Source organism: Pelobates fuscus, chromosome 3 (assembly GCF_036172605.1).
Source record: "Pelobates fuscus isolate aPelFus1 chromosome 3, aPelFus1.pri, whole genome shotgun sequence".
In the NCBI taxonomy this organism is placed as follows: Eukaryota; Metazoa; Chordata; class Amphibia; order Anura; family Pelobatidae; genus Pelobates; species Pelobates fuscus.
The window spans coordinates 311,927,309-311,944,414 of record NC_086319.1 but is presented as its reverse complement, the minus strand read 5'-3'; the positions used below and the strand labels follow the sequence as shown (position 1 = coordinate 311,944,414).

At 36.2% G+C, this 17,106-nt stretch overlaps 1 protein-coding gene across 1 annotated transcript in view; it reads right to left on the bottom strand.

The window, feature by feature from the left end:
- Positions 1–17,106, bottom strand: part of AGBL1 (AGBL carboxypeptidase 1) — a 707,263-nt gene that overhangs the window by 504,302 nt on the left and 185,855 nt on the right. The window contains exons 11-14 of the mRNA XM_063448878.1: positions 14,109–14,680; positions 6,037–6,120; positions 5,531–5,620; positions 3,824–3,972 (exon numbers count right to left, since the gene is read on the bottom strand). Of these exons, the coding sequence (XP_063304948.1) occupies positions 3,824–3,972; positions 5,531–5,620; positions 6,037–6,120; positions 14,109–14,680 (895 nt within the window). The remainder of the gene's footprint in view (positions 1–3,823; positions 3,973–5,530; positions 5,621–6,036; positions 6,121–14,108; positions 14,681–17,106) is intronic.

Sequence of the window (17,106 nt, the reverse complement as noted above, 5' to 3'; positions counted from 1 at the left end):
TTGCCGTTATTATTTAAAGGTTTTTTTTTGCACAGATATCTGATAGTTATATATTCTGAGTGAAACACATTTTTTGCATTAACTTAAAAACTAGTGGCATTTTCATATTGATTGCTCCGAACGGAACACCTTTCCTCATAATGACTGTTTGCCTTGTTAGAATTTATCTGTATCTATTAAGCGTATGTTTATCTGTGTGCACACAAAGAATTTTCTCATAGCATGTCCAGAGGTGTAAGTCTTGATCCTGAAACAATTCATTTTCCGTGTAATTTGGTATTTTCATTGTCCACTGTGTAAGCATAATTATCTTACTTTAAATCTATGCTGCTCTAAGAAATGTTAATCTGAATTTAAAAGTCAAAATGGCAGTAATTTATATTAGCGGTAACCAGGAGAATTACCTTAATAATGGATTTTATTGATATGCAATACTTTCTTGTTTGTCATACAATCAGTCCCGAGCGATCATCTTAACTGCTTGCACCTGACACTTTATAGCCTGCTACATAACCTTGCCTTAACCTCTGACCCATTGCCAGATTATTGGGTTTGAAGTATTTTTATTTCTTGCAAAACTTTTGGCTGACTTTGTTCCAAATTCAGATTGCCATAAAACCCTAAGTTGCAGGGCTACACTAATGTTCTGCCTAGTCCATTATGCTGTCTCACATCTTACATTGCATTATTTAAAATTCATTAGATATCTTGTTTTTTCTTGTCTTGTGTAGTATTTAGGACAAATTGCATTGCCAAATATCAGATCTATTCCAGTGTCTTAAAGGGACATACATTACTTGACACTTTTTTAAACCAGCAAGCAAATATACAAACCAAAATAAAAGAAGAAAAACTTTTATAAGTATATAATGAATGTTTATTAACTTACTATAAACTTGGCCAGATTGCATTGTTGGTCACTAGAGTTGAGCGAACCCGAACTGAAAAGTTCAGGTTCGTACCGAACATTAGGTTTTTTGGACCCCGGACCCGAACACGGATATATCACTGTATGTTCGGGTTGGAGTTCGGAGTTCGGCAATTTAATGACGCGTTTTGAAAGGCTGCAGGGCAGCCAATCAACAAGCGTTTGACTCGTATGCCCTTAGAAGCAATCACAGCCATGCCTACTAATGGCATGGCTGTGATTGGCCAGTGCAGCAAGTGACCCAGCCTCTATAGAAGCTGGTCACGTAGTATAAGTAAATTAAGCCCCTACTCGCTATACTGCGATTAGGGATGTGTCTATTAAACAGTGACCAGCCTGTGGGGGCCCTAAATACCAATAAGGGGGGACCTATTATCTTCCCCAGCCCCCACCCCTGAGCAGTGTGTGGGGGCCGTAAATAACAATAAGGGGGGGACCTATTGTCCTCCACCCCAGGCCCCCACCCCTGAGCGGTGGGTGGGGGCAATAAATAAAAATTGGGGGGACCTAATGTCCTCCCCCCTGGCCCCCACCCTTGCACGGTGGGTGGGGGCCCTAAATAGCATTAAGGGGGGGGACCTTATGTCCTCCTCCCGGCCCCCACCCCTGTGCGGTGGGTGGCGGCTATAAATAAAAATTGAGGGGGGATCTAAGGTACTCCCCCCGGCCCCCACCCCTGCGCGGCGGGTGGAGGGCCCTAATTAACAATAAGGGGGGAGACCTTATGTCTGCTGGCTGCTCACTGTTTACTAGACATGCCCCTACTTGCGTTATAGCGAGTAGGGGCTGAATTTACTAATACCAAGTAATTTTTACTTAGTATTAATACATTTGGCTGAAAGATTTTGGTAGATAGCTCCCTAATACCGTGTGAATTAGGGCATTATCTAATAAGCAGCAGCTTATTTTATGTTATTTTTAAGTGATTTCCCTATCCGCATTTGTTTGCAGGGCACTTGTCCTACTCTTACCCCCATTACCCCTTTTGCAGCCCTCTAGCCCTTTCCAGGAGTTTTTTAAAGCCATTTTTGTGGCCAAAAGTTTGGGTCCCCATTGACTTCAATGGGGTTTGGGTTCGGGGTCAAGTTCGAGCCCGAACCCAAACTTTTTTTCAAAGTTCGGCCGAACCCGCCGGACCCGAGCATCAAGGTGTCCGCTCAACTCTATTGGTCACGCCTCTCAAATCGTAAAGTTCCTGCAGTCTTCACTAACGGCAGAAACAGGGTATCATTGTGCAAAAGCAACACACTCCTCATTCTTCCTACACGGGCTAAAAGAACAAGGAGGTAGAAACCCAACATCGGATCCTGCTCTGCATGATCACACTCCCTTTCTTCTCCCTATGTCAGGATGTTGCAAGATGAAGAGGTGTTCCAACTGCACATGTGCAAAGCTGTCAGACATACCAAGTGTATACTTCTTCAGCATTCCTTAGGATAGATCAAGTCAGTGTCACACCTGGAGTGGGTGTGGAAATCACAAGAAAGAAGAAACAGGTAAACATGAAAAAAGTGATATTTACCTGCTTTGTTCAGCCTGCAGAATAAGGCAGCTGTCTCATTCAAAGCTAACATGTTCAAATAAGAAAGTTGTATCAAAGTGATGCATGTCCCTTTAATCTATTTAATCTAAAGTGTCAATTATACCAGTATGTATCTATGTAGAGGTTATATTTTTGCAGACTTTACCTAAATCTGCTCTTATCCAAGTGACCACCTAGACTTCTAAGCCCTTGAGAGAAGCAACTCCTACAGTCCAACTGGGGCCTTGAGAAAATGTTCAAATGTTCCTGTTCAAGTATCTGCCACTGTGGAAATGATTATCACCATAGAAGTCCATCTTAAATATGCACCATGTTTGTGAAATTATAGGTTTTTCATTTTAACATAATTGGAGAACTCTATCAACTTTTTTAGTTGAAAATGACCTTGGTATCATAGAAATATTTGATATTGTGCCCTATCTTTTACATGATTAACTTTTATGCAAATCTGTGAACATTTGTTTCCAGTGAATTAATATCAGCAATGCCGCGGAAGGAAGAAGAAGAGGAAAAACAACAGTGTGGAGAATAGTATGCTAAAAATTAACTTTTCAAAAAAATTATATATAGCTAGTAAACACAACTTGGACAAAACAGCAGTCATGTATAGAGATTGTAGATCCGAGATACCTAAAATAATATTATGTTAACTTAGAGAATGTCAGTATATGATTACATATAGGGAAATAATCTGCTTTAGAGTATTTGTATTTTCCTGGCATTTTAAGATCACAGACCCCCAAATGCATGTAAAATGTAAACCTTACAACTGACATGTGGGTTACCTCACAACTGAGTCACGTGAGATCATAAAGCCATGCTATGATGTTGCAGGGTGGAATTCTGATGGCTAATGTGCTAATATAACTACTCTGCAAAAATGGCAGTAGATAGGATATGACTTTCTATAAAAATGTTGTAGAACAAATAATTTGTAATAGAAAGAGAAGTACTAAAAAAAGGGTATATTTGGGATCAGAGGTTGTAAAAAACAGATGTAATGCTAGAAAATACTACATTAGAGAAATGATAGTATGTATCTAGAATAGCTTTTCATCAAAATATCAAAATATCCTTGATATTTTATTTACAAATTAAGTAATGAGCAGACTAGAGAAGTTGTCTCTTACCTGTCATTAAGATCCATCCTTTTTTTTTTTACATATATATTTCACTCTGAAGTGGGTGTAACATAACTTTTAACATGGTTGTGTGGAACACAATGAATCTATCTGGTTCTCTGCATTTGCTATAAGCGTTTTCTAACTCCATAGCCACCTGCACTGTGTAACAAGTAACAAGTGATGTGTATATTTAAATACAATTCCTTTTATTTTCCCGCTGGCACTTACCGTAATTAAACTGGCTGTTCACCTTTTCACAGTTAATGACATTGAAGCGATAAGGAACATTAGCTCTCATTGCGCTGACTTCAAAGTAGAACCACTGATGATGCTGGGAAGTATTAACATCTGCATTCATGATCAAGTCATATTCAAACCTGTTACGGAGACAAGACTGACTTATAAAGAATTCCTTGTAGAGACATTCATTAGTTCATTATTGTATCTCCGCCTCATGGATCATACGCACTGTTCCACAATCTGTCCTAGGTATCTGCACTTTAATGAACAATTGAACCATTTTAAATCTACAGACTGTTAGATAAGATATTAAACAGAGGTTCACTTCTTTAAAAATATCCACATGTTAAAGGCAAAATAATGTACTGCACTGTCATTTTTTCAAAAAGGTTAAAAATCATCAACCATATTAATAAATAGAACAAGCATAGAATGTAAAATATTAAACAGTTGGCTTGAAGATTCGTTTCAGTCAGACATTAAATAGAAATGTATTAGATTTTTCTGTAATTTAAATCACAGTTTATCCGAATTCTGATTAAACCAAATAGTGTGATAGCTGGGCAGATTCGGTTTCACCATATTTGGAATTTAGAATTAGTTTTGTAGTGACTTCTTCTAGTAGCCAATTAGCACCAACCTTAAGACACTAATTTAGATTGTAAGAGTTTTGGTTAAAGTCTACCTCTTCTAATTCATTGTAGGGCTTCCCTGCCAATTTTCAGTTCCAAAAATAAAATATTTTGTACCAAAACAAAATTATGTAAATTTCTCAATCAAAATTTCATGGAGCCATAAGATGCTCCATGTAGAAAGAGGGAAGTGCTCATGCCATTGTACAGAACACTGGTGAGACCTCACTTGAAGTATTGTACGCAGTACTGGAGATCGTATCTCCAGAAGGATATTGATACTTTAGAGAGAGTTCAGAGAAGGGCTACTAAACTGGTTCATGGATTGCAGGATAAAACTTACCAGGAAAGGTTAAAGGATCTTAACATGTATAGCTTGGAGGAAAGACGAGACAGGGGGGATATGATAGAAACATTTAACACAGTAAAGGAGGAGACTATATTTAAAAGAAGAAAAACAATCACAACAAGAGGACATAGTCTTAAATTAGAGGGACAAAGGTTTAAAAATAATATCCAGAAGTTTTACTTTACTGAGAAGGTAGTGGATGCATGGAATAGCCTTCCAGCTGAGGTGGTAGAGGTTAACACAGTAAAGAAGTTTAAGCATGCATGGGATAGGCATAAGGCTATCCTAACTATAAGATAAGGCCAGGGACTAATGAAAGTATTTAGAAAATTGGGCAGACTAGATGGGCCTGAATGGTTCTTCTCTGTCTTCACATTCTATGTTTCTATGTTTCTATGTTTCTATGCTGGGTGTGTTAAATGCCAGCTCTTTGTATTGTGCCATGCTCCTTGGTAACAGCACCAGAAAGTGGAGTCAGACTTCTTTAAAATGATTGCTGTTTCCCAAATATGTATAGCTAAAGTCTGATGGTGTTAATCAGGGCATTACATCTACTTGGGATTAAGTAGGTAGAGTTCAACAAGTCATGGGCAGTGGCTTGTGTCCTACCAGATGTCAATGTATATAACAATTTTACAATTGTTTATCTCTTTGCAGAATTAATAATCAATACAATGTTCATGACCTGGTTCATTTGCAAAGGCCATTACTTACTCTCGCACTTGTATTACTTTACGTAGATTTCCAGATTCAAATTTGGAGTAGAATTTTAAAGAGTCAATTTCCTCCGAATTTTCCGATACACTGAAAGAAAGGAGGAATAATACGTATACTGCTTAATAACAGAAATCTGCATATTCTTTCCCATCAAAATATAAATGGAAAAAGATGGAAAATTCAAAGTTTTTTTAAAGTGTTAATGTTCTCAACAGTCATGAAGGGATTAAGCAAAGTACAGGCAAAATGAGCCCTCTTCTATACTAAAATGCTATATAAAATATTGTGGAATATTTTTTTCAGTAACGGAAACACACAGAGGATTATGTATAAATGTCAATAATGCAGAAAAGTTCAAATGAAACAATCACCATGAAAAATTATGGATGGTTACTGCTGTTTACTTAACTGTTTGAACTTTGACACAGATCTTCTCATTATACATAACACAAAAAGATTAGTAGTGTTTATGCTGAATGGGACCATGGACCTAGATCAAATACCTTGGATTATCTAGGTCGAACACAACTCGATTGAGAAGATCATCAGGCTTCAAATAACGTCGAATGTCATCAAAAATGTTGTCCCTAAAAAGCAATAAAAATGTGTGTCTTTTATTTAAATAGATTTTTTTTGTGTATAGATACATTTATTTGAGAATGAACCCATATTATTTATTAGAACAAACTGTTGTTTATCTGCGCTTGGAGACTATTATAGAATTTTGATGGTGCATGCTGACTGATTTTATGACTGCCACTCCAGCAATAATAGACATGAATCACAATGTAATTTTGAATAATTTATCCATTATACGTTTTGCTTTGATTGGTCTTTTAACAATAAGGTACTGATAAATAAGGTACATTATCTGGCGGGTGGCATTTTGGAATGTGACATTTTTCTTTAAATATACAGTTTAATAAGCTCACATTGGTTCTGTTATATAGTTATTGGAGCTTTGTTCCATTCATAAGCACTTGCTGAAAGGGACATTCAGAGCATTACAACCATTAAAGCTTATACGCCTCCAGTCTTTGTCAAAACATTTTTAAGACGTTTGAAATATCCCAGCACTAAATTTCTACTTAGGATTGTATAATGAAGGGGTCTCACCTGCTCATCCAAAAGCATTGTTTATTTACATAATTAATTGCCTTAGAACCTTTCAGCATCATCGCATATTCCAATCTAAGGAGCCTGTACCAATTCAGCAGCACCAAAGGGGTTAACAGTATATCCTGCTAACTTTTCTAAAATTTCTAATTTTCTTATTCCCATGCAGAAGGGGTGGGTTTAGTTGCCAGATGGGATCGGAATTACTGGTGATGCAGCTAGTGTAGCTGCACCAGGACCCACATGGTTCTGAGGGCCCATCAGGTCAGTGTCACACCTGAGAATCACACTTATTAGAAACATTCTCTAAAAAAAAATAAAAAAAACCTAAAACAGGTTGTATAACTGTAAAATGTGAATATTAAATAAAGAAAATATATAATCAATGTACTTTTTAGCTGCTTCACAAAATAGTGATACACCAAAAAGAAACAAAACAATTGTGTAAAAGTGGAGCATTTTTTGTAAAATCATCTATGGTGTTAGCAAGCATGAATACAATCATTTATGGTGTTAACAACCATGCATACATATCACTAATTGATCCAGCTCCTGACTTCAAGAACTCTTTGTTATATATGTATATATATAGATTATGACATCAGGACCCCACATGATCGACAGAGGAGCTGCTGTAACAATGTAGTGCACTAAGAGCGGACTGTGGGAATAATTTCTATATGTCCATGAGCTCCAGCATACTCTGCTTTCTCAGCTATATTTAAAACAAGCTGCTAGCATTGTTTGTTTGTAAACCAGCAATTTGTTAAAGGTAATCTGCATTAGAATTTGTTTGTGCTTCCTTTCACATTTGCAAGGAATATGTTAAGCTTAATATTTCCTGTGCTCTAAAGGTGAAACTGCCTATTATTGGTTATCTAAGCTATTCTGTAAACAATGGCCTGGTCAATCGCTGTGGCCCTTAACACTGTGTAGTCTAAGTTGGGGAGATAGAAATATAGCATTTAAAGGGATCCTATAGTGAAAAGAAAACAAACCAGTTTTCCTGGCACTATAAGCTCTTGGAGTGCCTCCCTCCCTTGGCGCTGAAGGGGTTAAAACCCCTTCAGCCACTTACCTTAATCCAGCGCCGGACTCACTCTGCACTGGTGACATCTCAATGCTCATTACTCAATGCTTTCCTATGGGGTTCTTTTTTGATGCTCGAGGTCCGTGGTCCAGCTTCAAATAATTGGGATTTACTCTGTGTAAATCGCGAAAGTGCCTCTAGCGGCTGTCAGGGAGACAGCTACTAGAGGCTGCATTAACCCTGCAGTATAAACATAGCAGTCTCTCTGAAACTGCTATGTTTTCAGCTGCAGGTTAAAACTAGGGGGACCTGGCACCCTGACCACTTCATTGAGCTGAAGTGGTCTGGGTGCCTATAGTGGTCTTTTAACTGCATCACTTCTTCTCTACACCTACACAGAGATAATCAGGATAGGGAAGAACATGGGAATTAGCAAGCTGCACACTCTTGCTGTCACTGAGCCCCAGGGAAGTACCTCCCTGTAAACAAAAGGTATGAAAACAAAATATGCATTTTCTTATTTTCAGTGTGTGCATGTATGTGTCATTGTGTGTATGTCATGGTTTATCTGTGTCAGTGTGCATGTCAAAGTGTGCATATGTATATACCCTTCATCTTTCCAGCCTTGTGTTTAAGAGCTTTTCTGGGAAGCTTCCACCCTACCTGAGTAGAATGCTCATCCCAGCTGTTCTGACTTCCTATAATATCCGATCCAGTATCACCACTTTATTTAGTTTACCACAATATAAAAAGAAAGTGTCTCGATCCTCAGTTTCCTACAGAGCTCCACAATTAGGAATAACTCCAGACACAATCAAAGTCTTAAATTCCTTAAGAGATCCCTGTCAACATATCTCAGTACAGAATGCACCTGTAATAATGGTTGATTGTATTTCTTACCTGTTCTTTGTTAAATGTATATATGTGTAGTTTAATATTACTTTGTATTTTTAATATTATACTATACCCTATTGTAACAATGCAATGTGTATAGGCCCAGGATATACTTGAAAACAAGAGAAATATTAATGTATCCTTCATGGTAAAATATTTTAGAAATAAATACATAAGACTGCACAAAAAGGCCATGGCACTATTTGTCAACACTGCTCTACGGTATTAGTAATTTTTATTTGTTCTTAGGAATATATTTTCATCCATCTCAGGTCTCTCTCACTATAGGTATGGTGGCATTTTGGACAAATAGAGAAAACTTGTTTATTTGCAAAATGTATACATAAAAATCCAAAACGTTCAGGCAAATATAACCAGGTTATGAACACAGGATTTTTCTAAATATGTTATTTTGATCACATTTCATTAGTTTTCAGTACATCACAATATACTACTTTGTGGTCAAATTGCTCTGTACCTTTTATGGTATTAATTGTATATTCAATTATGTACAATTACGTCTAATTTACTTGTGTGAGCCAAATTACATTTAATCTATAGAACTGCAATTAAGAGTTAACTGATATTTCTTTATTTTCCATGAGTATTTGTATATGACAATTTAGGCTATTATGTTTATTTAGTGAAAAGATGCAGGAAATAGTAATCTAACATTTGGGTATGCAATAAATAAAGGGGTTAAGGAGAGGGTAATATTTTATTGTTCTGTTTTGTTTTTTATGTTCCTTTTTTATAGATCAGTATCAATATCCGCCAATTCTCTGTTATTTCTGCATCTGTAGGCAGAGAAGCAATGACATAATATTATAAAAATCATTTAAAAAAATATGTAGTTAATATAAATTTTATAGACATTTATGTAGGAAACTCAATGGCTTTCCATAAGGATAAGCTTTTTGGATTTATGCTGTTTTCAAGCAGTTACAGCAGCCTACTTGGCGACAAGGTAATGTGCTTTTCATTATAGCCCTTGCCAAACCAAAAATGATAAATTAAACTTTAAATGAGAGAGCACTGAACCCTGCTCAACTGAGATGCCTGAATTGAAATTACACTTTAACATCTGCATGTCTTGTAAGTGCTCCATAAGATGATTGATGTTATAATAAAAGACAAGTTCTTAGAACTCATATACTACACTACTCAAACAGGAAACCTTAATAATTACTGCATTGTGCTCTGTGTTTGTGGATTTCACAGCCTTGCAGTACAGATACCTATAATAATGCTTGTATTTAACAGAAAAACAAAATGTATAGGTTTATTCACCAAAAGTTGTTGAAGATAAAGATATAATTTTTTTTTAAAATTAGAGTGTAAATATATTAAACCGCCATGATCTTCTTTTTAAAGAACAAGAACAACTACAGCTTAATGTATTTGTTTTGGTGAGTATAGTCTGTCTCTATAGGCTTTTTGTAGTTAACACTGTCTTTTCAGAGAAAAGGCTGTGTTTACATTACATCTTAGAGATACCTCCACTGGCCACTCCTCAGATGGATACTAGAGGTGCTTCCGGGGGCAGTGTTGTACACTGTGCAGTGTTTTGATTCAGTGTCTCCACCCTCTGCATTCAGACACTGAACTTTCCTCATAGAGATGCTGATTGACCACGGCTGTGTTTGGCTTGTGCTGGTTCTGCCCCTGATCTGCCTCCTTGACAAGCTCAGCCAATCCAATGCTTTCCTATGGAAAAAGCACTGTGTTTCGCCCAGACCATCACTTCTGATGATGTCAGCCAAGCAGGCAGATCACATGTAGAGCTAGCAACAGCAGATTAGAATAAAAGTAAGATTTTACTATATTTAGGGGATTAAGGGGCATAGATGGTGATTTTAACACTGTTTGGTCAGGAATACATGTTTGTTTTCCTGACCCTCTAGTGTTCCTTTAAAGTCTCTATGGGTCTCATACAAGCCTAATGTTAGCCATTCAGTTGGAATAAAATTATACAATTTTTTATTTCTTGCAAGTAAAGGTTTTGAGGAACAAAGTCTAAAAATAGATGGCATATATTCCTGTTCTGTCATATAGTTATATATTTAGTTTTCCCCTGTGATTGCGTAGCATGGACACTTGTTTGGAATTATTTTTAACAGTATTGAATCATTTAGAAAGCTCATTAACGTAAAGACTTATTTTGACCTTACATTTTAAATGCACTTTCAATGGCAGATAGTAGCTGTAAAACCACTTTAGCTTGTTGAAGTGATTTATGTGTAAAGATGTTGTTTCCTGCTTTTAATTTTACAAGAAGTGCAGATTTCAACGTAACGTGCCACTTTCATAAATTAATGGGACATTCCAGACCCCTAAACGACTTTAGCTTGCTGAAAAGCTTCCGGTGTGCAAAAAGTGCAGATTTCAATAAAAAGTTACACTTTTATAGATTAACCTGGTTACACCCCCTGTGGCTGTCATTCAGACAACATGTCCTGTAACTTCCTGGTTTGGTTAAACGCAAGAGGCAGCAATCAGGTCTGTGGTTGGACAGCCACAGAAAATCTGGGCGGGATTAGGAGAGGAGGGCTTGCAACGCAAGCAGACAAGAGAACTGCAGGTTTTGTAAGCAGTTTTGAGATTTATCCCAATGAAAAAAAATGATCAAACACATGCAAGAAATCATTTGGGGTATACTAAATAGTGATTTTAATTTATTTTGTATTTGGGTAGTGGAGTGTTCCTTTAACCCCTTAAGGACCAAACTTCTGGAATAAAAGGGAATCATGACGTGTCACACACGTCATGTGTCCTTAAGGGGTTAACCTTGTTACACCTCTTGGCTACGAATCAGACAACCAGTCCTATTACTTCCTGTTTCTTTAATTCATTGGAGGCAGTCAAATGCTCAGTGCCTTGCAAAAACGTCTTAATAAGCTGCGATGGGGAAGAAGGGGACAGCGTGCAAATGCTGCAGACAAAAGATCTGCTACTTTTGCAAGCTGTTTTTAGATATAACCCCAATTTAAAAAAAAATAATAATAATTAAATGCATGTTTTATTGGGAGCATAGCTACTAAATGGTGATTTATTTATTTATTTATTTCTACTGGTTTTGGTCAGTGGAGTGTCCATTTAACTTTTGCATTTGACCTTACTTTGTTAGTGCAAGATTTTTCATCTTGGGCCTTAAATATGCAAAAGCCGATTACATGTATCTGTACTTTTTCCTTACTTTTTAATTACAGCAGTTAATGCTTATCAGGAGCAGAAAATATTGCTTTGATATAAAATCGGAAACCTACATTTTATACAGAAAATGTTCATTCCCCAACTCCTCTCTGTGTATTATTGTTTCATTGTATTTATTGTACTATTGTCCCCATCCCCAGCCTCTGTGTATTTCTCATTGTCTCCTTTCTAGCCCCTCTTTGTGTCATTGTCCCATACTCCAGCAGCCCTTTTTTGTGACATTGCTCCATTCTCCAGCCACCGGTCTGTGAATTGGGCACATTAGGTCTCCCCCATTCATTAATATAATAGCCCCTACCAGCAGCCTATCCCTGGGACATGGTTTATTACTATTTCATCATTATAGCACCCATCCACTGACCATAGGTGGAGGCCAAGGGCACACAAAGTCCCCTTAATTTATTTTAATTAGAGCCCCCACACAATAGCACCCCATAATAACTTAAATTAGTAGCAGCACCTTGAGGGCACTGGGGTGACCAGTGATTTTTCCCACCCCGCAGTTTTAACTTGGAGCCCCCACCCAGTGCTCGTGGTTTGGGGCACATTAAGAACCAGTGCCATGTCACCCCAGTATGTTACTAGTGACTGGTTGGCAATAGACTTTTATTTAGCAGGCATGCCCCTACTTGCAGCAGGGTAAGTTAGAACATAGGTGAGGTGTATAACCTCTCTTGTACAAATATGGGGCCAATTTGACCTCCAAGGACTACTTATGTCTTTCTTTTTTAATGACTAACATGGTTAGTCATAAAAACAAAGTCTGATCAATGTGAATTTCTCAAGCATACAGACTGTATATTGGGTTTAGATAGTAGAATTTCAGCTGGCATTCAGTCGCTAATGTTCAACCTGGTTTTGCCAATTTTAAAGAATTGAGGCCTTGTTCATAGCAGCAACAAATGCTTTGACCAGTGTTCTAACACGTTTATATAACTATTTGATTCTAAACTAACTTGGGCTTAAGACTAAATAACCCTTTTTTTTAAAGCTTTTGTCTGTATAAACGTGTCTATAAATGCTCAATGTTTCATTATATAATAGAGGTGCTTATTTAACTTGCTAATCATAACTAACTTCAATTCCAAAACCGAAAGTTATAATAAATAAATGACTTTATGCACGTGGTTTCCCTTTCCAAGGCACTTGGGAAGCATATCCCTTGGGAAACCACATGATCTGTTAAGGCAATAAGCTTGACAAGATACATCTCACAGTTTAATTGCACTGAACCCTGGAACATTAAAGTCACTCCTTCAGATATGATTAATTAAGCCATGCCACTATTCATTAGTACCCTGCCATATTTTTATTTATTTTTTCACAAAGGTGTAAAGGTTATACTGAGAGAACAGCAGGGCATCCACAGGAGAGATGAAAAAGACAAAAAGAGCTAAATAGGGGCATTACCAAGAAGACTTAACTGGTTGCCATCAGCGGTGATTCATTTTATTTTTATAAGGAGAAGACAAATATGTAAAAGGTATACTCTCATATGTTTGATAAATGGCAAATGTTAATTGTTAGATATAAAAGCTTAGTAAATATAGTTTCTAATTTTAATAAAGAAAGCTTTTATGCTGTAACAGCTAACAGCTGCGGTCTTTAAAGGCAGGGATACCAAATCCCAGAACTTTAAGACATAATTATGTTTACCAGGGAAACTACCTGACATTTAATATTGCTTGATTGCATGTTAGAAGACACTGTTGATTTTATTACCCTCAATGAACAAAATTGGCATGCCTTTTTAAGAGTAGGTAGACATGCAAACAGGACTATTCACTAGAATTCAAAGTGAATTTCAAATGTATGACCAGAGTAGCTAAATCCAAACTGTAGAGCCCTGTGGTATTTTTTGGCTTTGTAAATGCCGGTAATAAATATATTTAAAAAAATAAAATAAAAAGCATAGCTGAATTAGAACAATTTTCCAGTTCAACTAGTTTGACAATAAGTTTGAAATTCACTTTCAATTCGCCATAAACTCTCACTTTAGTAAAGAACCCTGATGATATTTTGATATTTTTTTATATAATCAATTTAAGGCACCCCCGGAATCCCAATACCTACACTGAAACATCTACTAAATATTGAACGATCATGAATTGACAAATAACAACATTTTGGCAGGATTAGTAGAGTTGGAAAGATTCGCAATTTAGTTCATGCTTAATAACTAATGTAGATTCAACAGACATGCACAGGATAGATAGGGCCTAAATATAATGCTTTTAATATGACTAAAGAATGCATAAAACAAATCTAAAGAAACAGGAAAATAATAAAACAAAATAAATGAATAAAAATGATCTGAATCACCTTTGTGATCCAAATTTCCTCTCCTCTAGCTTATGGGAGTAAGGTGGAGAACAATGGCCCCAGAAGTCTGGAAATGCCAGTACTTTGTAATCTGGAACAGATTGGGTTTTCGCAGCATTATCCATATAAATGTAAGGATCAGAGAAAGGGATATTTCCTTTATGGCATTTTAAGAGCTGGTTGACAACCTTGAAGTTATCATTTTCATCTCCATCACTCTTTTGTACTTTAAATGAAGCAACACAATTACGTGGCAGCAAACCTGTTTTTTCCTCATTTACAAAGGAAGAATTAGAAGATGAAACATTTTTGGAGTGATTTTGGATTCTGCTTCTTAGGTCTAAGTCATTTGAGGATTCCTTTTCCAAATTTTTTGCTTCAACCGAGGTTTTTCTTGTTTTGTTTTCCAAATACGTTTCTGGAGAGGTTTTTTCATTTGTATACTGGTCCTTTTTTTTACAATAGTCTTCCTTTGTTCTCTGAGTTGGTAAAATGTTATATGAATAAGAAATAGGCTGCCTTGAAATATTGCATGTAGCATTCAGATCATCCTCGTGTTCTGTTTCCTGGTCCTTTAAGAAGTCAAGAAAGCAAGATTGTAAAAAGTTTGCTAAATCGATCACGCAAAAACATATAAAAGGCAAACTTAGAAAAATCTGTACAACAGAAAATACTCAATGTTTAGACCACAAACATTCCAAATGAACATAAAGTACAAAAGACACAGTTATAGTTTAATAACTATTGTGTTAGAACTGAATGCACTTTGACTGATTAAATTCCTATTCTGAGAAAAATCTTGATTACAACAGCTTTTCTAAAGAAAGTATATATGAAAGAAAGTGCTGACTTAAAGAAAAATTTAAAAAATCGTATATGTTCAGATAAAGAGGTGGGTAGAAAAATGGATCAGTTAATAGGTAAAGTATAATTAATGAACCAGTAAGACAGGGAAATCAATAAACAAAAACATAGATCAACAAACAGACGACATAAGAATCCATCTTACATTTCATCAATTGCAGGTTAAAGATAAATACTACAATATTAATCACTGTTTCACATATTTACTGTTTAAAATCCTAGTTGGTCAAGATGATCTAGCATTAAAAAAATCTGATTGCAGAAATGAACCTTTGCCGTGATATTTTATATGCTATTGGAATACTCTAGAATTTCCTGCTCTTTAATTTAGGTTTATAGTAGTTTTCGTTAAGAACGGAGGAATATTTCACTGAAAGCATTGTCGAAAGCAAAGATCGCTATAATAAATGATTTCAACAAGCACATTATTCAATGCCACAAGAATAATCTAGTAAGAAAAACATCTTTAAATTAAGGATGCAATGCCATATATCAGCCTTACTTCCATATTTAACCCTTGAAGAATTAGTTGGTGGACAGCTCAAGCTATCATGCACAGAACTAATGAGGAGAAGACTGAAAAATTGCATAGTTGAAAATAATTAGAGTCTAACAGAAGAAGCATACTGTCAAGAAAAATATACTTTGTTTTTCTACAAAGCTTGTATTTATTAAGAAAACATTAAATATTCAGGGTCTGTTTTGTTTATCTCTCCCCTTCAAGCATTACTACAGATGAGAGATAAACAGTTTTATAAACACAGTTCCAGGGTTAATCACTGAAGTGGGGATTGCTGGAAAGTTAATTCAAAGTGAAATTCAAAAGTTGAGTCAAAATAACCAAACTGAACAGAAAACAGATTTTTTTTCAAATTGGCTAATAATTTCTGAAATTCACTTAGAATTCTCTAAAATATCATAACAAAAATATATTTAACCCTGTACACAAACATGCATACCCACCAATGTTAATTTTGTCTACTAACAATTTTAGTCAAATTGTAGTCGACTAAACTTTTTGAGATTTACTCGACTAAAACTAGACTAAAACTAAAACAATTCAAATGACTAAAATACTACTAAAATTAAATGGTATTAGTCAAAAGACTATGGCTAAAACTAAATTTAAATTTGCCACCAATATTAACACTGCAGTGGAAGGGAAAAAGGAGACATACCAGGGTTTGGGAGAGAGATACCTAGAGGAGCTGAGAGGATTCAAAGAGACACAGAGTAGTTGGGGAAGGGGCAAAAGAGACAGATAGAGGCTTTAACTAAAACCATTAGATTTTTGTCTTGTCGACTAGTCTACTGGAAATGTACTGGAGATTCAGTCGACTAAAACAATTCAGATGACTAAACTACGACTAAAACTAAAATGTTTTTTTAGTCAAAAGACTATGACTAATTGAAATTTGCCACCATTTTAACATTGATACTCACATATATATCCATATATACTACAACAGAAAAATCCACAGTGGTAATGGAAATGCTCTAAACACTCCCTTGCAGGATCCCTTAACCCACACTTATCAGATACACCAAACACAATACACAATGGGGTGGAGCAAAAACATAGTGATCAATAAACAAAATACCTAATACATACGGCTCCTTGATTTCTGAAATAAATAATAGAAAAAAACACAATAGTGCAGATAAATAATTACAATGGAATTAGGATAACAACTAATCTTTCACACTCACAAGTGTAGAGCCAAATGGACACTTGGATCTTGTGTAGCACCTTAGGATCTTAAAGGGAGATCCAATACCCTCTTCTCTTTCTTTCAATAGGAATCAATGAATGATGCCAGCTTTAATGAACAGTTCCACGTAGATAGTAACAAACATTTATTATGGAGTAGTGTAAAAACAAAAAATAAAGCAAAGTACACAATTGGGTGTGAAATCCTTTAAAAAGTAGTCTTAAAACACATTTTGCCTGTATCTCGGCTTCCTCAGTTGGGGTAAGTAGAATAATACCAGTCCGTCTTGATGGTCTTTAAATACTCTGGTCAACTAGATTTCCCGGGCTTCTCTCGCCTGTGGAAGGCATAATGCGTTCCATCCGTCTTCGGCGCTTGGTGATGTCATCGTGCGCCTTCTGGGTCGTTCTTGGAATGCCCAG